The sequence below is a fragment of the Melanostigma gelatinosum genome, assembly GCF_949748355.1.
Source record: "Melanostigma gelatinosum genome assembly, chromosome: 14".
NCBI lineage: Eukaryota > Metazoa > Chordata > Actinopteri > Perciformes > Zoarcidae > Melanostigma > Melanostigma gelatinosum.
The window spans coordinates 24419979-24431707 of NC_136647.1; the positions used below are offsets into that span (position 1 = coordinate 24419979).

General features: G+C 40.9%; 1 protein-coding gene across 1 annotated transcript; it reads left to right on the forward strand.

Moving 5' to 3' along the window:
* The first annotated feature begins 1299 nt into the window (after window positions 1–1299).
* Window positions 1300–11143, forward strand: smfn (small fragment nuclease). The gene is made up of 7 exons (XM_079282959.1): window positions 1300–1707; window positions 2672–2755; window positions 3722–3799; window positions 8447–8558; window positions 8637–8745; window positions 8965–9018; window positions 9497–11143. Exons 1-7 carry the CDS (start codon window positions 1447–1449, stop codon window positions 9612–9614), a joined length of 816 nt encoding a protein of 271 aa, XP_079139085.1. The 5' UTR covers window positions 1300–1446; the 3' UTR covers window positions 9615–11143.
* The last annotated feature ends 586 nt before the right edge of the window (window positions 11144–11729 follow it).

Consider the following 11729-nt stretch of genomic DNA (forward strand, 5'->3'; position numbering starts at 1 on the left):
TCCATATCTTTCAATTTGAACTCTTACACTCCGACTAAGCCTCCTAATGGCTACTTTAATTAAGTTTTGTTTCACGATAGTCATGTGCTCGCCCACTGACCAATCACAGCGCACGCTGCACCTCACTGCAGAGCTGCACCTGGACACTGAGCTGCACGTAATGCTGACGTACTTGTAGGCCAGCTAGCAGCTCTGGCACGTCAAAGAATACGCCCAACATGTCAAACTAAAGATGTGATTGGTTGAACACTCTGACAATCAACAATATCGTCCCCATTCACTTAAACTGCACATGGATTCACTTGAGAGTCTGCAGGCCTCTGGCCTCTCTTCTTACCTGGAGACACAGAGGTGAGATCTGATTGGATAAAAGCTCTACTTAAAACAAGCTGCACTGGAAGCAGAGCAACTGAGGAAGACAGGAGCTGTGCAATGAGAACATAACATAATGGGGAAAATAGTTTTATTAATTATAATACATGTAGTGTATTTATGAAAAATTATTAAATTATAAAATAGCTGTAACTTTGTGATTCTGTTTAGGCCAGCAGAGAAGGCCTTGCAGGCCCTGACGGCCCGCCACTGCAATACAAATAATTTATAAAAAAGACAAACGCATTCCGCAAGTAGAAATCGGTCATGACGTCATGTTCTATTTGAGGTCAAGGAAACATGTTTAGGACACAGAACACAGTATAAATACCACAGACTGTATATAAATACTCAATGCAGTTTGTTAAACAGGTACAGAGAGAAAACACCTCTACTCTGGCAGAGACTGTCAGAGACTATATAACTGTCTTTATTAGTATTAGTACAGTGCATGTGTGCAGGGATTCATGTTGATGAATATGAAGACAGTGACAATCTTTTCGTTTCATTTTATATGTAATTATTTACTAAAAAAAAGAATACGAAATAAAATGAACAGTAAATATAGCAAACTTTCAATGAACAAATGCTCGTTCTCAATAACAAGAACCATCAGTAAAAAACAAAACAAGCTAGGCATAACTCTTTAAAATATTACCAAAATACATAGCAAATTATAACCGAACCGTTCAATCTACATTATTGCAGAAGGGAAATATTGATATTAAACAGTTTCATTGATATTGTATGAGTGAGTTGTTTCTACTGAAGCATGTTGATTGTTGCGTGACAGCAGCAGGAAGGAAGGATCTCCGGTTTCTCTCCTTCACACCATGAGTGAAGCAGCCTCCCACAGGAGAAGCTCTTTATAAAGCCTGCATGCCATCTTGCATCAGATTTCATGGTGTCATGTTCTATTTGAGGTCAAGCAAACGTGTTTAGGAATAAACGTTAAGAGGTCATTCTTGGACTTTTCGACCGCAGCCCTGGGATGTACAGGGACTTGTTTTTTTTACTGTTGACCATAACAATTCTGATTTATTTACGACAGTTCAGATCGGAAGCCGACCCAGGATGCCAGTGTGTACGCGAACTTCCGCATGGGGCATTTTTATTTCGGAGGTTCTCTGCAGGAGGAGACAGCGTTTCCTTCGGCCCAGCAAGGCAGCGGTTCATTCCTACTGCAGTGGTGTTTTACCGGAACGTGTACCGTTTAGCCGTGTAATAAACCCATTCACGTCCAGGTCCGGTTCAAGAGTTGACGTTCAGGTGTCCAGGCACATCAGCATGTCGTCCATCGCGATGTCTCAGAGAATGGTTTGGGTGGACCTAGAGGCAAGTTATAGGGCTAAAACCGGCTTGTATCTGTTGTTAATTTAAAATGCGACTGTTGGTAAGTTTGCTAACATAAGCTAATAACATTTACCACACCAAGCTAACCAGACCAAATGATGCTGGTGAGTATCAGTATTACGTTGCAATGTGCATAACTTGGAATGCGCTAAGTAACGTAATCTAGGGACTATGGCTTACTGTTACGTGTACTGAATGACGTTACTGGTATGTTCCGGTTGGCAACCGGACATCCTGCCTTCCTCGCTTCTGCTAACGTGAACGTTACATGGCAATGTAAACAGCTAGTTAGCATGAGGGCGTGCTAATACATGTTAGCTTACCAAAGATGAGACTCAGAACATCTCCATCATGCTAAGCTAACGAACTCCTTCTGTTTCCTGTAGTGTGTAGCATCGCATCGTTAATGCACGGCGAGTACAAAAGAATACCCAGAAACATGCCTCTTTAAAATGTGTAACATCTACTTACAAATACTAATGTGTACACATTTGTAGGATATTACGGGTAAAGTTCTGTGAATAACCGAGCGGAATTGAACAGTTAGTGAAACACCGTTAAGATAAAGACGCAAGTCTAGTTGACTTTAATTTAGTACATCGCACATGTGGTCTCATATTTATTTCACTCCAAACCCGAAAATAAAATCAAAATTTCCCATTATGTGACACTGTAATGTGTGACCGCAGTCTCAGAGTTCAAGTTGTGGTCTTTAGGAAACTCCTTCACGAGGAGTAGTAACTCATTTAACTGTTTGTTTACTTGTTTTTTCTTGTCAACATCTCTGAATAGCGAAGTGATCTGTGCTGCTTGCATGTCAACATAATAATAACTAAATAAAATAATATGTAATAAGAACTGTAACATGTAAAGAAATGCTGTTGTCGAGGACCAGACGCATGTTATAGATCTATTTTTGAGAACTAAGTCTTTGTGTGTTTTTTAGATGACAGGTCTGGACATTGAGAAGGACCAGATCATTGAGATGGCCTGCATTATCACAGACTCTGACCTGAACCTTTTGGCTGAGGTAATATAAACATGAACCTACTTCTCTTCTGTTTGGCATGTTAGGCTACATCCACACTACTATGTTTACGTTTTAAAACGATCTCCGTCCACACGGCGTTTCAGCATCGTTTTCATAATGATCTCCGTCCAGACTAACACGTCTGAAAACTAATATCACGTGACTCTTCACGTACACCGGGCATGCGTGGGTGTCGATGTAAACAGGAAGTAGATTGGTTGCTTTGTTAAAAACAATACGACAGAGTAATAAAGTAGTCTTTAACAATGAAAAGTCGTGTTTGATACTCAAGATCTTCTCTAAAATATTCCTCTATGAACTCAAACGGACACATTTCGTGGAAAGTTTTAGAAGTTTTATTTTTCAGACTTAGTTACAGCGCTGCAGGTCTCGCTCTCTCTCATATATATCAAATTCACTTTAAAATCAACACTTGCACATAAAGGTTTACTAGATTATGGATCCATAAATGTGGTCAACGAGCTCTGCTGGTGGCTGAAGTCTCTGTCGTACTGGAGAGTAATTGCTGCTGTGTTTATAGTTTATGTGTGTGGACTTTAACAGCACAACAGCTGCTAGTAAAGACAACAAGGTCAGCAACGTCTGTAATCAGTTCTCCATGTTGAATTAACCTGGTAGTCGATCGTCATCAATGTTGTCAATTGTTGTTTATGAGTTTCCGGGGAAACGGTCACGTGATAGGGGAGTGACGAATCAGGGACGGACCCGTCGTGACCGATCAAGTAGTGAAGACGTCATCGCTTCCAAACGTATGCGTTTACGCCGTCCACACGAAGACGCAACCCGGAGTTCTCAAACTTATCCGTCCTCGGGAGCGTTTCCAAACGAAAACTCCGGTGTAGTGTGTACGCTCGGTGTAAACGTAGCAAAACATACGTGTTTTCAAATGGAAAGGGAGTAGTGTGGACATGGCCTTAATTAAACTCATCTGTTATGTGTTTGCAGGGTCCCAACTTGATCATTAACCAGCCAAACGAGCTGCTGGAAGGGATGTCAGAGTGGTGTAAAGAGCATCATGGAAAGGTAAGCCTTCTTTGTGGTCAGAGGCTAGTAAGAAAAACAATGTAAAATCATTATTTTTGCACAGATCTCTGGGTTGCAAATTTGTCCCATTTTGGCTAAGTGGAGAGCAGGGCCATCCTTCAATCAGAGGATCGGCGGTTAGATCCCCGGCTGTGCTAGTCGCATTTCGATGTGTCCTTGAGCAAGACTCGTAACTCGAAAATTGCTCCCGTAGCTGTGCCTACGGTGTGATAGGATCTGAATTGTAAGTCGCTTTGGATAAAAGCGTCTGCTAGATGACTAACGTAATGTTACACCCCAGTCAGTGACAGAAAACAATCCATCTATCCATCCATCTTCTATGCCAGCTTACTCATGTTGACAGTCACATGGGGCTGGAAACTACCTCAGCATGCAATACATGAGTATGAGTAGAATGCAAAGACACACCATATTTAGGTCGGCAGTTCAATGCAGAACTAATACACAGTGCTGACAATGTGAACGAGGGAAACTGAGGGACTCTGAATGTGCTTTTTCCCTCTCCTTAAAGCAAATTCTGCATGTTTGAGTTTTCATTCTGACAGATTTCAGGAAAATGTCGGTTGTCTGATCGATATCGTTGCTCTGTATATATGTATACATCAGTGGTTCTTAACCTGGGTTCGATCGAACCCCAGGGGTTCGATGAGTCGCTCTCAGGGGTTCGGCAGACACACACTGCGGTCAAGTGAGCCGCCCCTTTAAAAATGAATGACCGTCTATTCCTTAAGGTGCGTTCACACTGAGCGCCCCGTTCGGTGTGAACGTCAAGTAGTTGCAGATCTGATTTCAAGCCCAGCAAAATTCAGCCTCCAACTCGATGAGACCACCGACGTTTCCAATCTCAGCCAGTTTGTTGTATTTGTGCGCTATATGAAAGACGACGAGATAAAGGAAGATTTTTTTTATTTTGTAAGCCTCTTACAACAACAACCAAGGCAGTCGATGTGAAGAAACTCATGGATGACTTCTTCAGAGGCAACAATCTTTCGTGGAATATGGTTTCTGCAGTTTGTTCGGACGGAGCTCCAGCAATGCTGGGACGACACTCTGGTTTTGGAGCGCTGGTGAAATCCGATGCACCACACATCATTGTTACACACTGTGTTCTGCACAGGCATGCGTTGGCAACAAAAACCTTGCCTCCAAAACTGGCAGAAGTACTAAAAATCGTAGTTGAATGTGTGAACTACGTGCGAAATAGTGCTATGAAGCACCGCATCTTCAAAGAGCTCTGTCAGGAAATGGGCTCTGAATTCGAGGTACTTCTGTACCATTCTAACGTTCGGTGGTTATCCCGGGAAAGGTGCTGAATCGGGTTTTTGCCATGCGTGTGGAATTAGCCCTGTTTTTGCGAGAGCACCAACATTGTCACGCAGATTGCTTCGAAGATTCTGAGTTCATTCTCATCTTGGCGTACATGGCCGATATTTTCGATGCTCTTAATCATCTCAATCGACAGATGCAGGGCGGTGGAGTCAACATCATCGAAGCAGAAGAAAACCTGAATGCGTTTAAAAAAAAAGCTACCTTTATGGAACCGACGAACAGAGAATGACAACTTTGCAAACTTTCCCCTGCTGGACGACTGCGTAAGTAAGATCGAAGACGTGTCTGGAGTTGGAGACATTTCTGTACCTGGGGAGCTGAAGCAAGCGATTGTCATGCACTTAGATGTGCTCGCAAAGTCCCTCGACAGATACTTCCCCACCACACAGTCATATCCAGCATGGGTGAGACAGCCGTTCACGTTTAGTGTTGCGACAGCAGATGTCAACGATGAATGCCTCGACGAAATCATTGAACTTCAGCAGAGCCAGCTTCAACAGCAACTCTTCGGAGCAACGCTCTCAACGTTTTGGTGTCACCAAATCGTACCATACCCTCGTATTGCCAAGAAAGCCCTTGAGAGACTCACACCGTTTGTTACAACGTGTCTTTGTGAGCAATCCTTTTCGAGGATGGTGGACATGAAAACTAAGAAAAGGAACAGACTTTGCTGCCAAAATGATATGAGAGTGGCACTTGCCAAGGTGAAGCCGTGCATTTCTGAACTTGTATCTGAAAGGCAACAGCAAAAGTCACATTGATTTGCAGTAAATATTCACTGAGTTATGTTTTTGTGTGAAATTCATGTTTTGTTTGTCGACAAACCGATCCTCACAGCATCGTACGAAGTTGCGTACCTGATCGCAAATCATTCATTGACTTTTGTTTTTGTGTGAAATTCATGTTTTGTTGGTTTTGTTCTTTGCACACAGTGATTTTGTGTGCAACTGATGCATGGTTCATTTTGTGCACTAATAAAATATATACCTATGTTTTGAAGAAATCACATTTTATTTTTCCAATTACGAAGGGTTCAGTACCTCCAATAAGGTTAAGAACCACTGGTATATATCGGTACTATGTACATATATCCATTCCACACTGTAACTTGGACATGTTTGAATGTTGTTTTTTTCCTATTCTGCTGCGGTTAATGCAAACAAATATTTCTAATGAATTGGAATATAAATATTTGTTGGCCATGGCTTCCCATATAACTACATATCTTCATATCATATAAAAACTTGGAGAGGAAGGTTTTGGCCACGAAAGCAAGAAACCAGATTCAAGACATTACTTTTAGACTTGTCTTAGACTAATCATCATTGTAAAATGAGTAGTCCTAGTGCCTGACCCTCAGTAAATCTATCATTTTTACAATTTTGTTTGTTTATGGATTTTAAAAAAACAAAACAAGGTACAACGTGTGTTGGCTGTGTATTCTTCGAGATCCCGCCTCCTCAAACTCACTCACAAGGCTGACTTCTCGCCATTCCTATAGTTTGCTCCAGTTGAATATAATATGTCGGTTGTCGTCATTCAGTGTTTCCTATTACAGTGTTTCAATTATAATTCAAATTCAGTCCATTTAGCGAGAATTCACTCCGTCAAAGGTCCAGAATACATCACAATAATGTCTAACTTGCACTGTGATTTAGTACCATATATATTGAAGTAGCCAACAGTATTAACGTCTCTCTGTAGTCAACAAGTGACTATCTAATCAAATAAAGAACGTTCAATTGAATAATATCTCAACAATATCTATTGTCAGTTTTCAAATTGAACTGGATGAATTATAACTAATACATTATCTAATAATAAATCAATATTCTCTCATTTCAAGTAAAATAAGGGATGCATTTAAGAATAAATTAAATAACCGAAAGATTTTGAAAAATGTGACTTCAAATAATTGGCCTACAGCTTCAAATTCAGTCCATTCAGGTGTGAAGTGATGTCAACCAAGAAAACCACGATATATTCTTCTCATCTTGTAAAAAGAGAAATGTGTGTGCAGGGACTTTATGTGTGGTTATCAAACCACCTGTTTCAGCTCTATTCCTCTCCGTTAATATCATTGTTGGGCAGTTAATTCATGTTAGGATTGTGATCATACTGGGCTGTACCTTCACTTCAGATGTGAGATGGTGCGTTTGCTCAAAAGAGTTGTTCTTTGTCTCATAGTGTGGCTTCACATCACCGCTTTTAATAATCGCTACAGTCTCTGAACGTATGAGACATACCGGTTTTAAACTGCCTGTGGGAAGAATTAACCTATAAGAGTCTGTCTATTCTTGGTTTAAGACTCTGGTCTCTCTGTCCTCTTCTCTCTTTTTGGAGAACGTCATGTGAAATAACTTCTCTGACTCACGTACTATTCTCTGACTACTCGGTCTGTGGCCAGTCTCTCATATGTGTGTAAATCTCACTCGAGTCGGGAAGCATGTCAGAATACACACATTTGATTGGCTGAGCTGCATCACGTGATGTGATTTAATCCGCATGTAATTGGTCGCCACAGCTTCATAATGAACTGAAAATATTATTACTAGTGTTAACGTGTTATTATTGCATTAATTCATTAACGGCGACAATTATTTTATCGCGCGTTAACGCAGTGTTATTTTTTAAATTATTATTTTGAAAGTCCGTTGCTCTCTGGCTCTGAATACACAGACAGACAGACCACGGGTCACAGGAGGGGCGGGATGTTGATCAGGATTGGCTTGGGATGGGCGTCATCACGCGTCTCAACCAATGACAGCATTTAGGGTGGGCGGCGCGATAGCCTATCAGCGTTGAGATGTTCCTCCTGTCATCACTGACGTCCTGATGTTGAATCAGGAAACAAATCCTGTATCCGTCTGTGTTCACCCAGAGCTCTACGATGCTTCATATTAGTGGAGACCAAACCATGTGTATCAATGTATGTGTATATACCATATGGTACAAACAATGAATAGATGCTGCCGTATTTACGCCTGTGTGACGTTGAGTGTTGATGGAGCTGCTACAATGTTAGCATCGATCCAGACTATTGAGAAAACAAGTATTTTAAAAGTTATTTGCTTGTCGTCTTGTGGAGAGAACTAACTAAACATGAATTCAGACCGTTTAGAACATTGTAATACACATTCCTACCAATCTGTTTACACTATTCCAATGATTTACGACGGTTATGCGCCAAGGTATGCTGTAAGTGTGCCAGCAAAGGCAGACAAGAAGAAGAGTGTGTGACAGACTGTATCTGTTGAAAGGGTTCAGTGATATATGCAGTGGGTGTAACTGTCTCAGTCAGGACTGACGCAGGCTGTACAGGACAGTAACATCACCCTGGAACAAGCAGAGTATGACTTCCTGTCCTTTGTCAGACAGCACACCCCGCCTGGACAGTGCCCCCTTGCCGGTGAGTTACTTTTTAGCATTAGCTGCAGAATTGTGAGTTTACTCCTACAGTCGTGTCCCATGATGCCTCTTCCTGCAGGTAACTCTGTGCATGCGGACAAGAGGTTCCTGGACAAGTACATGCCACAGTTTATGTATCACCTTCACTACAGAATCGTTGATGTTAGCACCATTAAGGAGCTCTGCAGGTCAGTATTTAATATACAGGAGACAGCTGATCTTTTTAAAGCCTTGTTATTTACTCAACCATCCGTTTGTTTGTCAGTTTGCAAGTCAAAGGCCCAGTTTTAATATTGCAGTGCTGACTAGCTTTTGTAACTCAATGACTGTGTCTACTTAGCAGTCCATATGTAAGCTTGAATGCATTCTCTTCAATGTGACTATATTTTTGTTCTAAATGCTTTCAGACGGTGGTTTCCAGAGGAATACAAAATGGTGCCTCACAAGAAAGCAGCCCACAGGTAAACAATAATATAAGCTCTTGTGTTTTACTTGTTGCTGTCAATGAGATATTTGAACACGGGGGGCTTCACTACAACAAAGTCAGATGAGGCAAACACAGTTAATCAAGACAATCAGAGGTTGGAAGCAAACCAGCAGTTTATCCAGGTAATCTAAACCATTTTCATGAAGGTCAACATGAGTAAGTACAGTTTAAAGTTGAAGCAGGAAGTGGGTCTGTCAAATTGTGATACATTTTACAACCGACAGTTTGTGTAATCATTTTACCTGTCTGGTCATGTCTCGCTCAGCTCACTTGTTTTTAGTGGTATTGTCATGCTCTAAGATTTCAGTAAGTCCATTGGTATCATAACGACATAACTGATCTCAACCCGTGAAAATAAGTTCCCACGTTAAAATTACTCCAAATGATCCTTTAAGGTCACTTTTAAGGTTCAAAGGAATATAAATAATTCAATGACTGGTTTCCTCCTTCAGAGCCTTGGGTGACATCCAGGAGAGCATTAAAGAGCTGCAGTACTACAGAGCCAACGTCTTCAGAGCCTCAACAGAGCAGAAGAAGCACAAGAGTGTAGAAGACAGAGGCAACTTCTGAAGGAGGCCATGGGAACTTCAGTGTTGTGTTCCCTGATTTCTTCAAGGAAGCAGTTTCTCCAGTCAATTCGATTCATGGGATTGTTCTCATTGGTTTTAGTTTTCATTTATATTTAGCTACCCAATGATCCTTTGTTTCAGTGTTGGTCAAAAGTTAAATATAGAAGTTTCATCAAAGGGAGCAAGATTGTTATATAAATGTTGTGAAAGCATCAGGTTTTCATTAAAGTGACATGAAACTGCTGTTCTGAGGCACTTTCTTGAAGAAAATCATGTAAACTATGTTTTCTGTCACAAAATCCACTTTTCAAAATTCGCTTCGCGTTTGGTGTGAACACATCATAAGAGGTATTAAACCAAACATATTCGACTCATGAACTACTTATGGAAGAAAGAGTGTTTATTCCACATCAAAGTTGAACAAAAAATCCTATTCTTGGTCTCTGGAAGGGACTTGGACATTGGATTATTCAAACAGTACTGAGCAAAAGCAGTTTATAGGATATGTGCAAGTAGTTTCAGAAGTAATGAGTCCAAAAATATTCGAGTAATAAACTATGGAAAAAAGGGTTTTTATACTACATCAAAATTAGACAAAAATGCATATTTTTTGGAAGGGACTGTGACATTAGATTACTCAAAAAGTACACATTCAATCTAGTCCTTGGGCAAGACACTTAATTTTAAAATTGCTCCCGTGCTGGCGCTGAATGTGTGTCTGATTAGAGTTCTGATGGTGTAATGGGAAAATATTCCTATACCTGCTTTGCGTGAGTCTTTTCATGCTGAAATACATAATACCAAAAAGCAGGTTGTCTTTAAGTTAAATTCTCTGCTCAGAGAAGGTTCAATCATCACAACAGAATGCGTTCAGTCTCAGTGAGGAAGAACCAAGAAAAAAGTGAACACGCTTTCTTTATATAGAATGAGCAACGGTGGGGGCCCACGTTACAGACATTTCAGTCTCAGACTGAAAGGAAGCAAAGCTTGCATGTAGTTATATGAAGTAGGGTTCTGGCTACCCTCCGGCCTTAGAAACCTCTTTATGTCACATGCTGGACCTTTTGGACTTTCCAATATTCTCTGTCTCTTCACATTGTCACTGCCATATTGTTCCAGTTTATTTATTTTATTTTTGGTTGATGTGAAGATCCAAGGAAAGATGGCATCAGATGTTGAGATTGTAAAGCCCTCTGAGGCAAATTTGTGACATTGAGCGATATAGATGAAATGGACTTGACTTAGTTTTGAAGCTCATGAAGAAACAGAAGTGCAGCACCTCCTTGTGTATAGTGAGAACAGTTGAACAGCAGGAACTACACGTCAATAGCCTCTTCGATTGCAGACCATCCTCAGCACTGGATAGAACATCTGCAACGACCGCGGATGCTCCTCTCGACCCCAGTCTCTACTTTCACACTTAGTCACACTTTGTTGACAGTGAACAGTACCAAACTCACACACGTTCGTGTGCATTAACCTGAAAAAACAGTTCACAGTCCAATACTGCACAACACACACTATCTGGTCTGCAACAACCAAAACCCCAGAAAGAGCACTGGACTGGGAAGCACATTGTTTTGATCCTAACTCTTGCCACGAGTGACTGGGATGCATTAAAGGAAACCCAACAGATGCTGAAGATCTGGGTTGTTTTTTATTACTCAGAAGTCGAGCCATTTTGGCTTCATTTGCCATTAGGAAACTTTCATAGGAAAGAACAGCAGCCCGCCTCCATCACTGTAGCCAGCTGTCTCAGTGTTCAACTCTCTGCTCTTTCTAATCACTGTCCTTAATTACCTGGAGTTCACCAGGAATTCAAAACTCCTCCCCAGTCATTAATTCTCTAAAGTAAACAAAAATCATTCTTAAGCTTTTTTAAGTACAGAACAAGCCTGAAAACATATTCAAAACATACAGTGCATCTACTGGTAATTACTAAATCACTGTCTGAACAGAGTGATAGATAGTTGACTGATAAATCAGATTATAAATGCACAAAACAATGAAATATAACCCATGCACATTGATAAAGCGGGCAGAAATTAAAGCTCGTCAGGCTGCTGTGAGTAAATCAAAGCAGTGGACCAGTGAAGCTATGGCGGGTCTTCAAGCA